Below are 21,578 nucleotides of genomic sequence, written 5' to 3' on the forward strand. Positions count from 1 at the left end.
CTTAATAGGTAGTAAGGTTTATGCAAAGTGCGTACTCTAGAGTACTTTGCTTTATTGCGCTACTCTTCGTTTAGGCGTGAAGGAAAGGAGTCGTAAAAAGTTAATACCTTTGAACGCGAATCTCCAAGGATATTAGAGCCTTGATGGCCTAGAGAGGGTGCATACACGCGAGGAACCCAGTGTGAAACCAGGGTCCAGTGTCTGAAATTGGCAAGGAGTGAGGCGCCCACGGGAGTCGTCACCCTCCAACTCCTGTTCCCTGATCAGCTACTCCACACCTAACATCTACCTACAGACGTACGTACGTACATGTACCCTACTCACACATATTTACCTCCCACGCTCTATCAATTAATTCCTTTAGACATTCACTATTTCACAACATATACCTGCATTTAACTATCTCTATCCAATTAAGTTGTTACCGCTCAAGAAGAAATCGCCCCTGGCTTTGTGCAGCAAAGATTAACCCGCCGATATGTTACCCGGCGACGATGTCTCGTCTGAACTGCCAGATATCTGTACAGACGACTGTATCCCGCCTTGGGGGAAGGAGCATAAATCTAGCACACATCAGCTGCTCTCATCGTCGCTATTCATCGTGACATTTTGTCTCATCTTTTTTACCGTACTGCAACGACTGTTTCCGGTCTTATGCGGAGCAGGCGCGAGACACCTTTCCCACCTCGAAAATCGCACGCGGAAGAGGATAGCAGCACTTACATTTTCAACAACCCTTGGAGCTACAGGTGTATTGGCAGAGTTGATCTTGTGTGAAGTTAGTGAATGGGGCGATGTGACAAGCCGCCGTCTTGGGTTCCCGATTGTAGTCGGGGTTCTATTAGTCTGCTTGGTTGTGATCACTCCCCTATTAGAATTACACAGTCTTGTTGGGGGGAGTGGTATAGGAAGTTGGAGGAGACAATATGTGATTATGGCTGAACTTGCCGCATTTGCGGGGTGGTTGTGGGTATTCTGGAGTTTGGGCGATAGGTTGCCCATAAGGAGAGCTGATCATATTATTTGGGGAACATGTAAGTATCGTATCTCTCGCGATTTAGAGTGAGGCTAATTGTGGGGATCTAGCACGCACCCTGATGGAAGAGTGTTTAGCCAGAGTTGGCGTTATTGGGGTATCCGTAGGTTCGCCAATCGCCGATTTTTTTAAAAATAGATATACTAACCACTTCTAGTTAATGGCACTGCTTTGTGAGAAACTCAATATTCCTTAATGTTTTCTTTAACCTAATGTTTGAGATAGCTGGCTTTGGCTGTGTCTCGTCACCATGGCACAACTTTACAACAAAACCGAGACCAGTCACCGACATCGATGTTTCCCGAGCCCAAGCTGGTTTGACTGCAGCGACTGAGATGTTGGATGAAAAAAGGAAACGGCTGAGGACCTTAGAAATAAAAATCCAAGACAAGAAGGTTTGTCTGCCTTAGATCATAGATATGTTTTCATCTAAATTCTAATACGTTACAGTCATCTCAAGAAGGCTTCATGAGCAAAGTGTTTTCTGCCGTTCGTGGGGATGCAGACCTTCAAGGTTTGATTCCAATCCGGCTCTTAGTATGCATTGCTAATTGTTGCAGAACATTCGATACTCCTTAGTGAGATCAACGGTCTTGAAACAATGCGAACCTCATTGTCAGCGGAATTTACAGAGTTTCAGCGCCGGCTAACTGTACAACAACGATCCAAATCAGTGCTCGGTCGACTTATATTAACTATTTCTTACGGCTTCTCTGTTTACTGCTTATACAGAATATTTGCTACGTCTTTAGCACATATTCCATTTTTGCATAGATCTAGGTCTTCATTCTCTCAAAGCGACCCTATCAATAATGTAGTGGCTCTTCTCGCCCAGCATTGGGACCCGCATCTTGATCGTGCTGCCTGGTCTCGCATGATAGGCTTTGCTTTCTCCGGTGTCATTATCATAGGGTCACTTGGATCCGTAATGACAACTCTCAATATGCTAAGCCGCGCAGCCCCTGGGGTGATCGGTCATGCAAGCAAAGGGGACAATCCCAATTTTGCTCTTTTTGTATCGCAAATCAGTGCTGTTTATATGCTTGCATCGGCTCTCTTGCTGAGAAGCAATCTTCCTTCACATATGAGCTTTGTGATTAGCGATGCGCTTGGGGCACCATTGGACCCCGCCTTCGTCGATCGATGGTTTGATGGATTGTTCCTTGGAGCTGCTTCGCTAACAATAATTGCATTGGTTGTTGGGAGGAAGAGTGGATGGTGGGGCGTAAGGAAAGATGATGCATTTGACGACTTGATGGATGTGGAAGCTGGAAAGATGAACTGAATAAGATAGCCAACAGGCTAGATCGGCGCGACGAATTATTTTTTATGCCCCACCCGCTCTCAAAGAAATACCCCTTGCCCCTGTTCTAGGAACAGCTGATTTCCTTCTTCGTTTCGATCATTCTTATTCACTTGCTGTATCTGTATAACGACTTGTTTTTTGCTTTATTTTTTCTACCTGTTTCACGAACGCTGGGCGTCTTTTGTAATTTTTCATCGATTTCTTTACTTACTCTCTTAGGGTTCTTGGGTTTCTTGGGTTTCTTTGTCTGTTTTGCCTAGGGCGGTATTTCTTCATTTTTCTATCTTCTCTCTGTGGCTCCTTAAACCCAGGGGTCCGAGCTCATCTAACTATGTTCGTCCTGGAGACGCCTAGATAAGGATATTCCATCACTGAAAAGCATTGAAGGGGAGGATTTTGTTGATAGAGAGTTGGGGTAGGTATAAGGACTAGCGAGAATATTTCTCACTGCATGTGATTATTTTAATGTAATGTAATGTCGTGTACGACCAAAAATAGATTATTTTAGACTACAATACATGTATATCTTAAGCATGGAGTATCACTCGCCTGTGTAATTGGTGATCGGGCTATGGCCAATGATGATCAACAAGTGTTAAGATCGACAAAACAACATCTCCGATCTTGTCTAGCTTGCTACATGTAAGCAATTTTGAAAAACTTTTGTAGTTACGGAAACGGCACTTTTCATGCGAAATCTGCAGCCCAATAGTGTAGAACTCCTAATTAGGCTTAGCTTTCTATTCCTTTTGTTGCTCTGGTTATGGATCTACTTTGAATACCACGTATGATGCCCGTTACCTTCATTTAGTGACGGATTTTTAGCTCTAGGTCCTGTTCTCTTACTAGTAAATACGGGAATATGAAGATAAAAGTGAATATCCATGTAAAGTGAAGTGTACGATACTGGTTTCTTTATTCACTACATACACTACTATAATAGAGGTCTTATACATACCAATATAATTCTTGGCGTACCAGAACCATAGCGCGACTGGATCCAGAGTACATGTAGTCTTCATGAATCACCCCCCAGCTATTGATTTTGCCTTTCACTCGTTTGAATATCCTCATTTGGAATTATTTATAGCTACACAGGATATCTAGTCATATGATTTATATCATATTGTTGGATCATTTTTATCTCGGGAATTACCTATTGTGGATAGGTATATGAAGGTAAAGGGAAGCTCCTTTATATTATTTGTGGAATGTACGAGAGTTGGTTGCTTGACCGACCTAATATCGTGTAATATAATGTATATAGAGGCCTTGATATACCCATATAACTCTTGGCGTACCGGAAGTGGCTAAGTGCGGCAATAATATATCCTCCAGACTCGGAAGCCAGAAATCGAAAGTATAGCAGAACTAAACCAGGGCCTGGGGACAAGGCTAATAATCTCTACTCTAGAGCTCTATTATTTAGTCATGGCTGTTTAGTTTATAGATAAAATACTTTTATTAGGTGCTGTAAACCAGTAGTAATTATCGTATTTCCCTGAATAAAGACGTGGCGAGTAATAAGATACATGTAGGCTCTGATTACACGAGAAATTGAGGGAAAGTACAGAGGACTCGAATTCTCGGTATTCACACATACGTAAATGTGGTCTCGTGCCATAACCTAGTTTAGTGCAGCGTGGAAATTGTAGTTGTAGTTATTTGTATCACATGGTATCATACATCATGGGTGCCTTTAATGATAGAAGTCCAGTTTTACATGGTTCTCTTCTTTCCTTGATCGAAGTATCTTTAGGTTTTCTTAAAACGTTTGAACTCTAAATAAATTGAATATATCTAAGAATCACTAAACCTTAAAGTTTTAGAAGCCTCAGCAAGAATGTGGCTTCTCCAACCTCTTGCTCCTCCTCCATAATGATCTTGTCTATATCTTCACCTGGATTTATTTCTTCAATATGCGTGATAGTGGCCTTATCCAGAGGCCTTCGGAGCGCCTTCTCAAGAGTATCCCTATGCTCTACAAAGACCTCCTCGAGTCCAATCGGGTCCTTGAGGATTCTATACTCCATCTTCACATCATCCGTAGCCACGAGGCCCGCCTTCTTTCGTAGCCTCTGAACACGGTTCAAAATTTCTCTCGCAAGTCCCTCACTCTCCAGCTCCTTGTGTAGCTCTGTGTCAAGGATGGTAAGGACATCGTTATCCGTGTTTGTCTCCATATGCCCCGATGATGACTCCCCGAGCTCGCGGACAACGTTGAGATCCTCGGCCACAAGTGTGATCCCACCGACTACGATTTCCTTGTCTTCGACAAATTTTTTGACCTCAGCGCTCGTTAGCTTAGTGAGAGCTTGCTTAACCTTGGGAAGATCCTTCTTCAATTTCTTTCCAAGGACAGGCCAATCGGCAACAGCTTTGTATTGTACACCGTACTTATCCTCGTCCGATGAAAGGACAAGATCGCGGACGTTAAGCTCAGAGGTGATGTAAGATTCGAGAGACTTGATATCGTCGAGATATTGTTGGTCTTTGTGGATGACAACAAGTGTTTTCAAAGGTGTCTGAAATATCAGTTAGCGTCAAAGTGATTTATAAGTGATTTATAAGTTATTGGATCTAGCTACCTTCAAGCCGACAGTCTTCCTCTCTCTGGAAACACGTGCCAGCTCAATGACCTTCTGCATTCTGCCAAATCTCCTCTCAACATCCTCATCGAACAGTTCTTCCCTAACCTCTGGAAAGCTCAGGAAGTGTACACTTCTAGAATCCTTGGGTAAGAGTGACTCGGGAATGTAGGGGCGCAGGCGTTGGTAGATATTATCTGTCAAGAATGGTGTGAATGGGGCGAGGCCACGCACAAGCGTAAATAGAACCTCAAAAAGTGCGTTTAGAGCATGTGTTGTGTCTTCGAGGCCATATTCACCCTTCAGACGTTTTCTGTTGAATCTAATGTACCAGTTGGTTGTGTTGTCGATCATTTCCAGCATTCTAGGAACCACGGTGTACAAACGGTACGCTAAGGGTTTAAAGCTGATTAGCAACGGACAATAACCGTCAACTCTTGAGTGAGCTCACCAGTCATCTCTTCATTCACAAATTTCAAGTAACTCTGGCAATTGGCCAAAATCCATTTATCCATCACATTCTTGTTACCGCCTGACTCAGGGCTGAACCTGTATTCATTACCAGTCAGTTTCTTCAACAGCTGTGCCTGCTGCTCGAAGAAATTGTAACTGTTCCAAAGCGGTAACAGCACCTTGGCGACAACCTCTTTGACACCCAACTCCTTGAACCTCAGCGGCTGTGCCCTGACAACTGGTGAGTTGATAAGGTACAGTCTCAGAGCATCAGAACCGTACTTATCCATGACCAATGTGGGGTCAGGATAGTTCTTGAGACGCTTGGACATCTTCTTTCCGTCCTCGGCAAGTACAATACCATTGACAATGCAGTTTTGGAATGGAGAGACTCCAAAAAGATGTGTACCAAGGACAAGGAGAGTGTAAAACCATCCACGCGTCTGGTCCAATCCCTCGGCAATGAAGTTAGCTGGGAAAGAGCCCTCAAACTGCTCCTTGTTTTCAAAAGGGTAGTGCTTGCTAGCGTAAGGCATGCTTCCAGACTCAAACCAACAATCAAAGACCTCCTCCACTCTCTTTAAAACACCCTTTCCTTTCTTGCTCGGGATGGTGATGTGGTCAATTTTGTCGCGGTGGAGATCCGGAATCTCTCCGCATCCACTCAACTCCCTGAGTTCCTCTACACTTCCAACACACACAATCTCCTCACGATCATCCGAAACCCAGATGGGTAACGGTGTACCCCAATACCTGTTACGAGAGATGTTCCAGTCCCTAGCATTTGCAATCCAACTTGCGAATCTGTTTTCCTTCACGTTTGAAGGAACCCAATGCGAGCCCTCAATGTTCTTCAACATCTGGGGAATGATACTGGGGATACGGACGAACCAAGCGGGAACGGCTCGGTAAATCAAAGGGGTATCTGAACGCCAACAGAACGGATAACTGTGGGTGATTTGACCATCGACGACGAGTCTCTTTTTCTCCTTCAAATGTTTAATGATAGACTTGTCTGCAGCCTTCAATTCACATGTTAGTACATCATTTATATAGAGAGAGGGCTAGAAAAAGTACCTTAACGTGAAGCCCAGCGAAATCTCTAACTTGGCTAGTAAAAATACCAGACTCATCAACCGGGTTTGGCGGAGGCCTCTTCTCCGTGATGACTCCCGCATCCATCGCGACATTGTAATCCTCCTCACCAAATGCAGGTGCTTGATGAACCAACCCCGTACCACTGTCCGATGTGACATAGGTAGCATTCAATACCTTGAAACCATGCTCCTTAAAGTCCTCATAGAAGTAGTCAAAAAGCGGCTCGTACTTCCATCCTAACATATCCTTACCCTTGTACTTCTTCTCAATAGTGTACTTTGCCTTTTTGAGCCCCTTCTCTCCATATAGAGTTTTCAGACATGACTCGAGAAGGATATAGTTTCTGCCAGACGCCTGATCATTGATCTTGATGTACTCAAAGTCTGGGTGGACCGCAATTCCGGTGTGAGAGGGCAAAGTCCAAGGTGTGGTGGTCCAAGCAAGAAGGTCGGTAGTGGGATCCTCTACCAGTGGGAAGCTGACAACTACGGCAGGGTCTTGAACATCCTTATAGTTCTGCTGAGATTCGAAGTTGGAAAGCGGGGTGGTGCATGCAGTTGAATAGGGCATAACACGGTATCCAAGATACACTTGATCTTTGTCAAAAAGCTGCTTGCAAACCCACCAGATGGACTCCATGTATGTCGGGTACATGGTCTAGCACTTGTCAGTAGCCGAAACTGCAGCCCGATCTTTAACAGCAATTTACAAACTAACCTTGTAGTCGTTGTCGAAGTCGATCCAGCGACCCAACCTATCGATAGTTTGTCTCCACTCTGTGGAGTACCTCATGACAATAGCCCTACACTCGGCATTATACTTATCAATGCCCATCTTCATAACATCGTCCTTACAGGTGATGTTAAGCTTTTTGTCAATCTCATACTCAACGGGGAGACCGTGAGTATCCCAACCAAACCTTCGCTCGATATAGTGGCCTTTCATGTGCCAATAACGGGGGACAATATCTTTGATGGTACTGGCGAGCAAGTGGCCTTCGGTCAAACGAACCAAGTCAGTACACAGACAAGAAAACTACAAAGCGAATGTGTGTACCATAATGCGGTAATCTATACACCCAGATCAAAAAATGTTTAGTGCTTCTGCTCCAAAGCTCACAATCATCTTCAGAGCAACTCACCCAGTGCAGAACGGAGGTCCGTCATAAAAAGAATACGGCGTCTTCCCCTCTGACAATTTGACCGAGGTCCTGAAGGCATCAATCTCCCTCCAGAACTCGAGGATTTTCTCTTCTTCCTTGGGGAAATCCATAAAAGCTAAATTTTGAGGTTGAGCTTTATTAGATTTGAGGGTTTGTGGGCGGAAGTGCTATGGTTGGTGGGGTTTTTCGTTGCGATGGACTTTCGAGATGGGATGGCGGGGTATTTTTATGCGGCGCGGGGTTGACTCAGAGCCTCATCCTCATGAGTCGAAAGCGTACCCCTAACCCTTGTATCAATATTAGTTCTTTAGGTCTGCTGAGATTATGCGAACACTCCCGAAATACCAACTTAGGAAATATCCAGCCAGTGTTCAAACTTATGTCAATCGTTAATGGACTCCCCGGGATATGGATTAAATCTCGAGACACAAACTAAACACACCAGTCCCGAAAATTATACTCAAATTACAACCTCATATTTCACGCACAACTCTACAATATAGACTTCACAGGAGGTCTGCACAAATATTAGAGACTAATTGAATAAAGTAGTTTAACAAAGGTCAAATAAAAGGACCAAACTACTTGAAACTATTCTTCATCTCCCGAAGCTTCTTCATAACCGCAACTGGTTCAATTTCACCGGTGGCTTGCTGAACAGCCGGGTCCTATACACCACCATTTATATTAGCTGACATTAAGAGCATCAAAATTCAAATTATAGAAAGATATCACCAACATCAACTCTCATAAAAACGTTATGTTGCTAGAAATCGTCAGTATAAGTAACATGAGCTAGACCACCATCAAAATGATACAGCAGGGAAGCATCACACACCTTCTCATCCCCAATAGTGAATTTCCCTTGTGTCTGTTCGTTCTCTGCACAGAACTTTCCCAGCTTTTGCACCGGCACCGTATCCGTGACATGCTGTCCGAACTTGATATTAGACTTTGTATACTCATGTCCCGGGTAGACCTTCGTATCGTCCGGGAGTGAAGCCAGCGTCACATTCAATGCTTTGTGCATCTCCTCTGGCGTACCCTCGAAGAATCTACCACAGCCTAAAACCACGATTATTAAACCAACTCCCTAGTCCAACACATATACAACCACTCACCGGCAATGAACAGAGTATCCCCCGTAAATACTGCCTTCTCATCCCCATCCTGGACAAAATAGCAGATACTATCTTGAGTATGACACGGTGTGTGCAATGACCTGACGCTAATCCCCTTGCCAATGGTGAAGGTCTCGCCATCTTTGAGGATTTTTGTCACGCCCTCACAGTCTTTTCCGCCGAGGATTGGGACTGGATAGTTTTTGAGCTGGCGGGAGAGAATATTAGCAGTCAGCCTGGAAGGCAGAAGCATCTTGGATGCTTACCAGCTCTTTATTACCGCCGGCATGGTCATAATGACTTTCAAATGCCTGAGTTAGCTATATCCAGCCCGACCCACCCTGAAGGCTTAACTTACTGGTGCGTATTGATAATACCCTTCAGGGTAATCCCCTCCGCCGCCAGCGTCTTCTCCAAGTACGGTAGCACCCTACACGCCCACCGTCAGATAAAGTCTCTTCAACAGACAATCCCAAGGACGCCGCAGGGCATACTCTGGCGGGTTCGCTGGATCCACAATCATTGCATCTTTCGTCTTGTCGTCTACCACCAGATAAGCATAGTTATCATGGCTTCCGGTCCCTAAGTTACATCAAATTAATTCAAGCGACTGGCCTAGAGCACAAGTGTAGCAACATACACATTGGAATCGACTTGATCTGCATAGCTCGAGACTGTTGCGCGAATTTAAGAGGTTGTAGTAGACGTCGAGTTTTTAGAACACTGGCTCTTGGTAGAAGCATTAGAGATTCAGAGATATGTTGTCGCGGGGAAGCATATCTAATCCACGGAGTTAAGCTGCTGCATGCAATAAGAAGTGGAATTACGTCATTTACCCGCGCTAAACTACCGAGGGTCAACTATAAAAAACGGCAGAAGTGTCATTGAACATTCTGGTGCGGTATGGGATTAGAAACAAACGGATTCGAGAGTTAACAACGAATTCAGACAGAAGCCTGATATCGCTATAATTTATTGAGATATGACACTTGTTTGTAATATATCCATAATTCATCCCATTCATTTAACCAATCCAAAGAATATAAAAAAAGGAAAGAATAAAACGCTCCCATGCCAGAAAAGAGATTTAAACCAACAACCAAAAAAGACTAACGCCAATTGAGTACAAAACGACAACAAAAAAGGCACAAAATAGTCTTTGTGTATCTCTGGATGAAAAAACCCGTTACCGCTTCAACCTGAACGCCTCCAAACCACGTCCAAACTCCCGTTGGCTCTCAATGTCACTGCCCTGGCTCTCCTCTACCCCAACGCCAAGCCCAAGGCCTGCACCCTGGCTATCGCCGCCAGCACTATCCTGACTCTCTTCACCCACGCCTACCGTATGCGGTATCTGCATCTTTGTCCCGACAGACCTCTTAAACTGCTGCATAAACCCGCCGTTCTTCTTTATTCCCGCTGCACTCGTGCTCAACCGTGCCTTCGCCGCCCCAACCCGTTGCTTCTCAACAAACTTCGCCAGTTTCCCATGACCACTCTTTGAAAAATCGGCTTTGAGTGAGCGTGCGACTTTCTGAACACCGGTTTCAATCTCCGTGTCAGGGAGATATTCGGGCTGCAGTGACGCCTGGATCGCTTTTTCCAGGTCAGAGTCCGCCACGGTTGGGGGAATTGGAGCGCTTTCGGTGACTGTTTTCTTGGTCGTAGGTGTTTCCACAGTTACGGCAAGTGGGCGACGCGACTGCAGATGTTTGGGAGTATTGAAGAAGGCACTTCGCTCTCCCGTAACCCTCACATTCTCATCCGCGGCAAGCGTCCGCGACTTCTTGATTGGAGTGTCCGGATTGGGTGCTTCCTCTGCACCGCGTTTCTTAGGCGGACATGAAAACGACGACGACGATGATGATGATGATGCTGAGGATGGTCTCGGTGCGGTGAAGGCTTTACGAATGGCTTGAATATTTGACGATTTTGCAGCGAGTGGTGTTCTTGGCGTTGAGGTTTTGGGGAAGAATGCTGCGATGCTAACAGGCTTTGCAGCGGGTGGGCGGGGACGGGGCCGGAACTGCGGGTGGGTTAGCACTGGGATAAGGGTTAGAAACAGGTAGGCATAACATGAAGGGTGACCTACGGTTATGCATGGCTGTGACGGGTAGGCTCTTGCTGTATGCGTAGTCGTTGGGATAGGGTCAAAAGGGAGCTTGGTTATTGGGTCGAGTTCGCCCAGTGCAATCCCGCGGGCTATTTGAGGTTCCACTACTCTATTGGGTGTTAAGACGAGGCGGAAGCAGGAATTGGGTGAGCTACATACCCGCCGATGAATACTAGAGCTTCCCCGGTAAGTGGTTCATCTGGCTCATTGCACATCACCATCATCTCAGCCTTCGGGCACCACACCCGCTGATGCAGGAATGTAAGCTCCGCCTGCTTGAACTTCTCGAGATAGTCTGGCGGTACAGTCATCCTCCCCTCCATCCTGATCGCACGCACAATACGATCAACTGTTTTATGAGAGCGCACGTAGCCATGTGCCTTTTTGAGCCCAATACCCCTGATACTCGGCAGATAATCGCACCCAGACAATATCGCCATCATACGAAACTCCGCATCCGTCCATCCTGCTAGCGTAATGTCTCTATTCTTCGTAAAATCCGCGCGGTTAACCTCAACGCAGTCTCCAAAACGATCCATCTTGGTCACCAGCAGGCGTACGCCAAATACTAGTAGGTCCGAGTCCTCGGATATGACGCCGTCGATAACACCTATCTTCTCGAGATAGTACAGCTGCGCATCCGCCTCATACGGCGCAACGACATACTGGACGCCGAGCTCCTTACATGCCTGTATTACCGCACGCGCCATTGCCGGCGTCACATCCACCGCCTTCTGCAGTATATCCATAGCCTCCTTCTTATTCGTCTTTAACAGCTCAAGGCCTTTCTGCCTGCTCTCTTCACGGCGTTCCTCGCGGCCTGCCTCGGTACCCGCTTTAGAGGGGAGGTAATCGCCGTCAAAGACGAGGTAGGGTGTGACACCGTGATACTGTAGCATCTTGATGCGCTCGACGCAGAAGTCGACATAACGGGTTGTGGGTGTGCCCTGGACGAGCTCGAGGGCGCAGGAGAATGCACCTTTGTGCAGCCAGCTGTAGGTGTCGATTCCGAGGGTGAGGCCGTTGTATTTTTTGACGTGTTCTACACGCTTGATGGAATCGAGCCATTTGTAGAGCCCTGTAGAGGGTGGTAAGCACAATATTTACGTAGGCTGAAGGGTGAAGGTGTATTTTACCTGTGATACCCATGGCACCGTTAATTTATCACTGACAGCAAGGTAAGAAAACCGACGTCTAAGCCGACGAGAATAAATAAACGAAACCAGGGGGAGCCCGAGGAAAAGCAAAGTTGCGTATAATATGGGGAGGTGTCGCGGATTGCAGACAATACTCGGACCCGCGGCGGCAACGCGTCGAGCGTTGTTTCCACTTTAGATAAGGATGGTGATGGACTAGCGCGCCAAGGACGTGTATCGGTTGAAAATCCCATGAAAAAAAGTAGAATACTGAAATACTATAATTTCACAATTTCCTGCCTGATTCAAAGAATTATGCTTCGATCTAGGGAATACCTCCTGGTTGATGTCTCTCGGGTGTGTTTCTAAACTCCCATAACCTCTCCGGATAAGGTAAAGCCTCTTCACGTGATGGCTCACAAAATATCACTCGGTATTTTTGATGAGCTAAGGTTTATCAACGTGTGCTCCCATATAAGTGTTCATCGGCCTAATTAGCAAGCCTATCTCAGGCAGGCCGAACAGGGTCTTGCCTTCTATATAATACACGTAGTCAGCACGAGAATAAAACTGTTATTAAACCTAGGCTAAACCTAGGCTAAACCTACGTGTAGTTTCCAAGCCAACATGGAAATACATGTATTGAGATGGACAATACCTACATGTATGACCCGGGGTTAACCACCCCAAAGGGTCGTCCATTTTTGCTCTTATTCAAAATTACGTTCTAAGCTATACCTTTGGTTTGCAAATCACTACTTATCACTCGCTCTTGAATGAAGCTAACATGGCCCAAGCTACCCTTATGGAGCCAGGGGGATCGAGCGACATTATACCCAATCCATCAGGAGAGCTTAGGAGGAGACAATTAGTTCCACAAAAAGTCTTGCTAAAAGCATACCCCCATATAAGAAAGTCAGAGTGACATAACAGAAAAAGTGGTATCCGCATTTTACTACATATAAAAAAGAAAAGGAAAAAGAAAGAAAAGAAAATACACTAGAAAGGCTTCTAAAACAAAAAAGAAAGACAGAAGGAAGTGGAGGGCTCTAAGTCCAAAATCTACTCCAGACACCCCTCTCCTCCTCCTCACCCTCCCACTTAAACGCCACTCTAGAGACCTCCGAAAAACCTTCTATCACTTTCGGCTCTACAAATCTTCCTTTAAAACCGGCAAACGCTATCCTCGGCAACATTTCCCTCCCCTCTGGGTTCACCAAAGTCCCACCAAACGCCCTCACAGCAGCGTTATGCATACACAGTGCCTCGTCTGCTACGAAGTACACGCACCTGATCGGCGCATTGAACTCGCCCGCCAGATCAATCCACAGCTTGCGCGTGGCAATATCGGCATTAGTGTTATCAATGGCAATGCTCTTGCCTGCAGAGAGGTGCTCACGCGCGACCTTAAGGCAGCGCGGCTTGGTCTTGAGGGTATCTTGGTTGATGTGCGCATAGCCATGGGGAAGGAGATGGCGCCGGTAGAACGTGGACTTACCGCTACCGGGAGAGCCACATAAAAGGATGATCTCTTGAGATTGGGGGTTGGGGGTGAATGCAGATTCGTTACCGTTACTACTGGTGGAAGGGGTTATGTAGAGTGCCGGGTCAAACCTGTGGGACATAGGTTTTGGAGCTTGGGAAAGAAAGTATTCCTCAGGCGTGTGAAACCCGATTTTGAGATTAATTGCCCAGTTCCTGTGCCGGTTAAGTATGTCGACATTTAATTATAGGGACAAATAGGCACACATACCGATCCGTATCTGAGAAGTCGCCCTCTCTCCCCGCCGCATCACCAACTAGATAACATTCCTTCAACTCAGCAGCCCTCTCGGGTACTGTTCCATCGCAGTCCAGGTCGTCTAAGAGCTCCTCCCACATTCCTGGCCTCGGCTTCCGAAATCGATCGTTTGCCGTCGCTGCATATACCAACATACCCGGTATATTCAGCGTCTTAAAGATTGCAGCGAGTTTTGTCTTGAACGCCGCTAGGCGTACCGACTCGTTGGTCGGGTCGGGAATGCCGTTCTGGTTCGTGAAGATGACAAGCTGATAGCCTTCGGCTTGTAGTGATTTAAGCCGGGTCGGCACAGACGGGTCCCACCATTTCCAATCCGTAGCGTCTTTGGCGAACTTATTTCCCGAAAGTGTGGAGATGAGGGTTGAGTCCTATTCAATCGCTGTCAGTTGGCCTTCAGGCACTGTCGGGTACATGTATCTCTCCTTAGACAGTGGATACGGCATTGACTAACCAGATCGAATCCAGCGATCTTCACTTTCCCCGCCGCGGCTACATCAATCCCGACTGTCCCCTTGGGTTGGTACTTTCCGACCAATAGCGACTTTGAGACCAGTCTCCACGTCGTTGGCTCCGGCTCCTTCTGGGATGCCGGTTTGAAGAAATTGGATACCGTCGCAGCCGTAGCGGTAGATGTAGTTTTCTTCTTTGCGCTGGTGGCATTGGTGCTACTACTCGCTTCGGCCTTACGTTTTCTAGGCGTGGAAGACATTTTGCGGGAAAGAAATAGTGATGTTATGGGGGGATATACAGCTCTTGCGGAGGTGCAGTATGGCAGCTTAGGGAGACACCTGGGAACACGCATGGGGAAGACGCGTTAATGAAGGCGCGTCGCGGGGGACCTTGTGCGGTACGCGTGATGACTCATATCACGTGATAAGCTATGTGTGCATCCGTGGTAAGCTAATGTGGGTTACACAAGCTCGTGTTAAGTGTTATGACTCTACACAAGTGTTGTGAAAGAGTCATAATCGTGACTCCGCCGACTTTTATTTGATAATTTCGCAGAGCCAATGGTTGAGTGCACCTACCATCCTATCACTAGAATGAAAGAGAAGTATCCCTTAAGTCGTCAGGACCGATTTCAATCTCGTTACTCATACCTAATGCGGAAGTCGTGATATGAACGTCACAGAGGAGATCTATCACGATTTATAGCGAAAACTTGCTATAACGGTACTTTCTATAAGGGTAATCTCTCTATAACGGTAGCACTTCTCGGTCCTTTTTGCCTGGCTTTCAGCACCAGCACCTCCTATATAAGGGTAATCTCTCTATAACGGTACCAAATTCCGGTCCCGAGCGTACCGTTATAGCAAGCTTTTGCTGTAATGATAAGAATTAGCGTGAGCAGCTACGAATCATGATCACTTCTCTGCGATGTTCATATCACGACTTCCGCATCAGGTATGAGTAACGAGATTGAAATCGGTCCTGACGACTTAAGGGATAAACGATATGTATAACACTTTTTTTTTTTGAATTAGTCATGATTGAGATCCGAGTGATATGATATGATCCTAACACATGGCAATGATTGAAATGCCATGAAAATGAAAAGAAAAAAGGGAAACACCGATCTAACAAGCCCTGAATTACTGCCTAAATCTCAAAGCCGATAGTAACAGCTTTCTCGCTTCACATGGTATCACTAATTTCTGTGTATCTACCTATTTTACGAAGATATCTTCTAAATGAGCCTCCAGATTACCCTTTGCCCACTCCTTTACATGCCCCTTTGATGACGCCTCATAGAGTCTAGCCGAAAGTCTCTTTAACAGAACTAAATCGTCCTTTTCGGCACTGTTTGCCTGGGTCTCAATGAAGGACATGATGGCGTTACGAGTGATGAGTGTGGTTGCACCCCCTTCAACGGCGGCGGTGTTCCAGAGGAGTTCAAGGATCCTCTCTTTAGCTCTGTCGCTGCAGTGGGGTGCAACGTAAGCATTGAGACAGCCACCAAAAATCCTGCGGTTGTGATAGATCGCTAGGTCCTGTGTTCTGGTTAGTATTGTCGATATAGGAATGACGAATTTAGGTTTATACTTGAGTTGTTTTTAGCCCTGCAACCAGTATCCCCAGGACCCACGAGATCTCTTTATAGTAGTCATCGCCTCTTTCTAGGCTTGCGACTTGTAAGATGTAGGGCAGATCGTAAAGATCCATAATGGGTCCTTGTTGAAGAAGCAATGTCATAATTTTCTCATAGAGGAAATGCCCAGGGTTTATAACAATTTGAACACACTGGGCGAAAAAGACGCCAAGGACGGTTGGTATCGGGTGCTTCAAGCCTTGTTCGCCATCTTTTTTCTCTTTATCGCTGATTGAGGCGACTAGTGTACAGAGCAATCCAAGAATTTGGTGTTTTTCGCGATGTGACGATTTCTAGTGATGTTAGATCTAGTTATTTATTTGGAGGGAGTGGAGGGAATTGTTACCTCTAACTTTGCGATCGAAGTCATAATGAATCCAATCGCCATACCACGCACACGGCTGCGGTCGGAGCAAAGACCTGTTATGGTGAACCCCAAGCAGTGTCTTTCGATGATAGTTGTGATCTCGATAACTTGTTGTTCTGAATTGAGACAAAATGTGAGAGCGGGTAGAATAAACTCAAGGTCATAAGTCTTGGAGAGATGTTGATCCTCATTTTTTGATATGGTCATGAAGAATTCTAGCTGTTTCAGTTTTTCCTTCGGAATTATTGGTCGATTGGGTGACGATTGAAAAACGCTCCTTGCCAGTGTTTTTGAATCAATCGTGACTGTAAGACGTCCTCGTACTCGCGAAACCAAAGGTATATCTGAACTCTCCACAACTGTCCAGGAGGCGATTCGGTCTCCAATACTGCGCGCCAGATGCGCTTCGATATCGCAGATGATCATATATAAGGCGGCATCGATGATATCATTTGAACCTCGATAAAGAGACAAAACCCCATCTAAAGTAGTGACGTTAGATTGTCTAGAACTGGCCATGGAAAACAGTCTGTAGATAAGAAACGCCGTGTGGTATGAGATTTCCTGGGTATCGAAGTAGTTATTTCGTAGAAGGAGGGGATTTTGAGAATGTCCAAGAACAATCTGTAGTAGTTTTGCAACCTCAAGAGCCTTCGAAATTGAAGTGTTAGTATTTATTAGCGTATTAGGAAGAAACTAGTATCTTACATTTGCCGGCAACTGAGAAACTATCACGGCGGCGAAATAAACTACCTCCGGTATGTGGATATGGTTTTCCAAACCGACTTCAAGCACGGCGTTCAGTGTTGGTCGTGGTACAGATGAATTGAGGTTGATCGTTCCAAGATTGAGCAACCGCTCTGATAACATTAGAATTTTTCCTAGTGAAATATCTGGAAGGAGAACATACCTAGTTGCTTAGTGAAGTCCAAAATCTTATCGGAGAGCATTTTGTCCTCAGCAAAGCGCCTTGTAAGGTGATCAAACACCATTAACAGCCAGTTACGTAGTTCGACGGACTCTGCCTCCCCTGAATTCATATCCCGAATCAAAACGTTAAGCAGTGCGGTTGTATTCGCCGTCAAAGTGCTTCTTCGATTATCACTTGTGATAAATTTAAGAAGGCGGTTTTTGTCTATCGAGTTCAACAGCGATGCCGCCATCAGGAAGACCTCGGTTTGGGGTGCATCAGGAGGATTTTCAAACATCTTGTCTTGGATCACAGAGAAAAGTCTCTCCATCTTTTCCTTAATCTCTGAGCCTGTTGGTTCCTCCCATTCAAATCCAGCAGCGTCTTCCCTATGTACCGCAAAGCTTGCTAGGAGTGTCGAGAAATGTCTTTCTAGATGCGGGATATTTTTTCCATTGCGTAAATTCGTGTCTAAGGTAGATAGGGCTGCTTCGCGCACAGACTTGACCTGCTTTATCAAGGCACAATCAAGTGAGACCATCCATTCGTGCAATTCGGCTTCAAAATCCATATGGTAATGCTCGATATCAAGATCTTCAATCTCTTCCTTCGGCACAGAGAGTATGTATCCAGCAAGAGCATTATAAAATGTCTTGGGGGCATCGCCTGTTGCCAAAAGAGTTTCCAAATCTTTAAGGGGTAGGTATTGCCCCCTTGAAGATAATTGTTGTAATAATAATGCTAGAATCTCGAACTTAAGCTCACTTGGTTCACTTTCAACGAGAATAAAAGTTTTGATGAAATCCAACATGTGCTCATAAGAAAAAAGTTGTGTGATTATACACTTGTACGTAGAAAGAACCTAGAAAGAAATTAACATCATATCTTAAATTAGGACTCTTGCGTCAAAATACCTCTGTAAAGTGGTCATCCGGATTGTCCTCAAGATAACGACCCAGGCTTTCGATGGAAGATTGTGCTTGAACACAAATGATTTTTAATATTGGCTCGTAACTATCAAAACTAGCCCTAAGGAGATTTGAATATCCTTGGAGAAGAAAGGTCAGTATTTACCGAGTATATTTAGAGATTAATCATTTAACTTACTTTCTGAGAAGTATGCATATCTTGCAAAATCTCGTAATTTTGTCGAGGTTCCACTTGGCTCTGTAGGTAGTCCCAGGAATAATTTCACCCAATCTTCGTTAGTTGCAAGCATTTTCTTGGCATCGTTCCAGATTCCAGTATCCTCTCCTTCCTTTAGGCGTACTAGAATGGCTTCCATAAGATCCATTAACTTGGACAATGCCAAGCAAGAATCATCAGAGCTTATCTTCTGGGATCCTAGAACATAGATAATTGCCTTTTGAGCGACTGCAACATCTAGTAGCGATACATCAATTTCCCTTTCTTCAATAGACTTCGTTACTCGCTCGATGTTGGCAATATTGAAATGACACAGGTCTCTGAATAACCTTCTAGTCGATAATGAATCGTTTAGAGAATTGGGTGCGATCTGGTTTGAGGACCCACTCTCGAGCTCCAAATACTTTTCGTTTTCCAGCTGAAGCTTTAGCTCTGTAAATACTATCTTACCATCTAAATGACCCGTCTCTTCGCATATGGTAGCGAGACGTCCGCACAATACAGCGAGAACATATTTATTCTCTCCTAATATCACACTCGACTCAAGAAATCTTACAAGCCAGATTGAAGCGGTGTCTTTTACGGCAGGAATTGAGTCCGACTTCATGAAGAATTTCCATTGCTCCACTAGTGTCATTGTTAGAGGGCTTACGGCAGGAAATTTCTCAGTCAGTGGTTTCGATCTCATGGTCTCCAGAGCGAGCTCGGCGTAGTCATCGGTGTATTTGAAGGGAGTACGTATACAACGTATCGCGCATTGATCGATAAATAAAAGGATGGAGTTGAGGGCCAGTGGGTCTTGTGTGCACGACAGGCTTTCCAGCAGGGTCTCGAGCGGCGATGCTATCGTGTCGCTCTGAAATAAATTGCTTGGGGTGATAAAAGAGCGGAGAAGCTTCCTGATCTGTTTTAAAGGCATTTTTGACGCAGGGCCGCAACATATGTTGAGGATTGAAACGAAAGGCGAAAACTGCATTGAGCCTAGTGCTTGGTTAGAACCAAACCCGTTTCAGGTGAAACTTTCAAACGAACCTTTATTCCACCACTTGATGTCAGAGGCATCCTCTGCGACCCTTAATAAATGCCCCATCTCTAGGACCCTAAACCCTCTGTCCTCCACATTATCTTTGTTTGCAAAAAAGTTTCCTAGAGCAGTGGAGATATCAAAATTCCCGGCCGTGGCAACCTCTGGTAACAATTCAAAATAATCCGCAAGTAATCTGCTGGAAGCCTCCTTTTGCAATTTTCCTTGAATTTGGTTCTTGCCTTTGAAAGAAGAGTGGACTAGGCCCACCAGGAAAGACATATCTGGTACCCGCTTACAAAACTCTTCAATAAGCTCAGATCGAACTCGGATCCAATTTGAGGAAGGGTCAACCATCGACTTTGACGCATCATCAATCGCATCAAGTACAGCTCGGAGCTTTTGAAACGAAAATATGAGAAGACGAGTGACAGAAAATTTAATAAGAGAGTTTTCTTGTAAGCATTTTGTCAACGTAGCCTTGTTGAGCGGTTTTGGAACTACATTCTCAATGGCGATATTGACCGGTGGAGGAATGACAGACAACTCGCTCATACCAAAGTTTTTTGGTGTAGGTAGTTGTACGGTAGATGTGAGGAAGGCGCAATATCCGATCCATGTGGATGTAAGTTTTGGATCAAAGCTAAAGGGAGGATTACTCTGAAAGTAACTTGCAACCAGTTCCGGGCAGGCTTTGAAAATTTCCAACAAAAGATCTTGTTGTAGGATGTCGAAATATGGACGGACTTTTATGATAAACGATGCGAGGGCACGATTGTGTACACTGAGCGGACCGGCGCGTTTTTCGTCGTTTTCGCCACGCTTTAACGGATACCATCCAGAATCCGGGAAACAAACACCATTGCCGGGTGTAGTACATGTTTTCATCAGAAATTCGTGTGATATTTCCTTGACTGCTTTTTCCTCAGTCTTTCCCGCTCTTTCAAGATTCACGACATCAGTGCGATCATATAGGGCGAGAATAGAGGTAAGTGTCCCCTCATGGAAAATGCTTGTTTTGGTCGCTCGAGGAATACCACGATCCTCCAATATCCTCTTGCCAATGGCTTCCAAGACCTCGTGCACAACAAAAGGTGCATCATATTTGAGATATTTGAATAGTGTTGTAATCCATACTCGCTGTTGGAGCACTTCATTTTTCACAGAAGAGCTTCCATGTTGGAAAAATGAAAGAAGGAACCTCACAAATGATGTTCTTACCGAAGGTTTTCTGGTCTCTTCCGTAGCTACCATGACTTCCTCCTTCCCTCCTCGTATTCCAAAGTTTTTAGTGATATCTTTGGTTGTAAAATCAAATGCCGAATGCAGCAATCCACAAATACTCCCAAAATCAAACTTATTGATTTCAGTGAGTAACTTTAATGTTGGTGTGGAGATACGGTCGTGATTGGACCTCAAATTTTGATACACAATTTTCAAGTAGGTTGGCTGAAGAATGGCTTTGCATAATACTGTCCCGTATGGCTTTAGCTCATCGTTTTGCGAGCACGTGCGCACAAGACTAGTCAGGGATGACATGACCGACATCATTACTGTATGGTAGGGTTTCTAAGGTGAAGTTTTGTTCAGATATGCTTTGAAGAAATGGCCAGGAGCAGTTTGTAAATACCTGTGCAGCAAAACTGCAAACTTGAAGAATGCTCCTGAATGCGTTTGTTTGACCTTCCCCCTCTTCAGTATCACCGGCACTCTTGCTTTGGGTCTCCAACCATTGCTTTAAAATTTTCAAATTTTGTTGCAAGGTTTCTTCGGAGCAATTGTGTATTCTAGAGCATTGTATAAGGAATGAATAAAACTGATGGGCGCCTATTTTTATGTGTTAATCTTTTGCGTGCCAATCAGATATCCTAAATCAATTAGTTGATTCATCTTACCCTTTTCCAAACCCTCCTGGCTTGAAAGGTCACCTAGTAAACTTTCCAATTGCTTAGCTGTAGTAATATCAACGGAAGGTCCTGCGCTAGTGAAAGTATTCGGCCGTTTTCTTTTCCTGGAATTATCCATTTCGTGTGAGTTATTTTGGGGAGGTCTTTTGCTCATGATTATGTCGATAATGAAAATGGTTCGCTAGCTAGATATTTTTCTTCTGGGAGAACGTGAAACGGATGGACAGGGTAACTGCACTTGGCTGGTCTAACCCAAAGTAGAAAATTGACCAGCTCCACCAAGAAAAGTTGGGCGCGTCACCTCTCAACGCGTCTATTTAT

At 45.1% G+C, this 21,578-nt stretch overlaps 5 protein-coding genes across 5 annotated transcripts; 1 reads left to right on the forward strand and 4 right to left on the reverse strand.

The window, feature by feature from the left end:
• Positions 1-478: 478 nt before the first annotated feature.
• On the forward strand, positions 479-2,321 carry LAJ45_01725 (uncharacterized protein; the record flags this gene model as incomplete). Its single annotated transcript, XM_046111318.1, has 6 exons — positions 479-1,034; positions 1,087-1,139; positions 1,194-1,209; positions 1,262-1,431; positions 1,487-1,550; positions 1,597-2,321. 6 exons carry the CDS (start codon positions 479-481, stop codon positions 2,319-2,321), a joined length of 1,584 nt encoding a protein of 527 aa, XP_045975262.1.
• A 1,838-nt stretch (positions 2,322-4,159) lies between these two features.
• Positions 4,160-9,429, reverse strand: LAJ45_01726 (uncharacterized protein; the record flags this gene model as incomplete). The annotated part of the gene is made up of 18 exons (XM_046111319.1): positions 4,160-4,867; positions 4,931-5,322; positions 5,382-6,405; positions 6,461-7,138; positions 7,199-7,476; positions 7,538-7,551; positions 7,623-7,758; positions 7,923-7,930; positions 7,993-8,075; positions 8,154-8,160; positions 8,229-8,311; positions 8,383-8,409; positions 8,482-8,708; positions 8,765-8,972; positions 9,031-9,064; positions 9,123-9,194; positions 9,259-9,346; positions 9,405-9,429. The coding sequence occupies 18 exons, from the start codon at positions 9,427-9,429 to the stop codon at positions 4,160-4,162; spliced, it is 4,092 nt and encodes a 1,363-aa protein (XP_045975263.1).
• Positions 9,430-9,950: 521 nt separating this feature from the next.
• LAJ45_01727 (uncharacterized protein) lies at positions 9,951-12,026 on the reverse strand (the record flags this gene model as incomplete). The annotated part of the gene is made up of 4 exons (XM_046111320.1): positions 9,951-10,790; positions 10,857-10,986; positions 11,037-11,955; positions 12,014-12,026. 4 exons carry the CDS (start codon positions 12,024-12,026, stop codon positions 9,951-9,953), a joined length of 1,902 nt encoding a protein of 633 aa, XP_045975264.1.
• A 1,036-nt stretch (positions 12,027-13,062) lies between these two features.
• On the reverse strand, positions 13,063-14,523 carry LAJ45_01728 (uncharacterized protein; the record flags this gene model as incomplete). Its single annotated transcript, XM_046111321.1, has 3 exons — positions 13,063-13,711; positions 13,767-14,182; positions 14,266-14,523. The coding sequence occupies 3 exons, from the start codon at positions 14,521-14,523 to the stop codon at positions 13,063-13,065; spliced, it is 1,323 nt and encodes a 440-aa protein (XP_045975265.1).
• A 958-nt stretch (positions 14,524-15,481) lies between these two features.
• On the reverse strand, positions 15,482-21,375 carry LAJ45_01729 (uncharacterized protein; the record flags this gene model as incomplete). Its single annotated transcript, XM_046111322.1, has 10 exons — positions 15,482-15,805; positions 15,858-16,196; positions 16,250-16,921; positions 16,979-17,130; positions 17,181-18,042; positions 18,095-18,228; positions 18,288-19,307; positions 19,359-20,919; positions 20,981-21,177; positions 21,246-21,375. 10 exons carry the CDS (start codon positions 21,373-21,375, stop codon positions 15,482-15,484), a joined length of 5,391 nt encoding a protein of 1,796 aa, XP_045975266.1.
• Positions 21,376-21,578: the final 203 nt, after the last annotated feature.

Source organism: Morchella importuna (genome assembly GCF_003444635.1).
Source record: "Morchella importuna strain M04M26 chromosome Unknown Morimp01GS003, whole genome shotgun sequence".
Taxonomy (NCBI): domain Eukaryota; kingdom Fungi; phylum Ascomycota; class Pezizomycetes; order Pezizales; family Morchellaceae; genus Morchella; species Morchella importuna.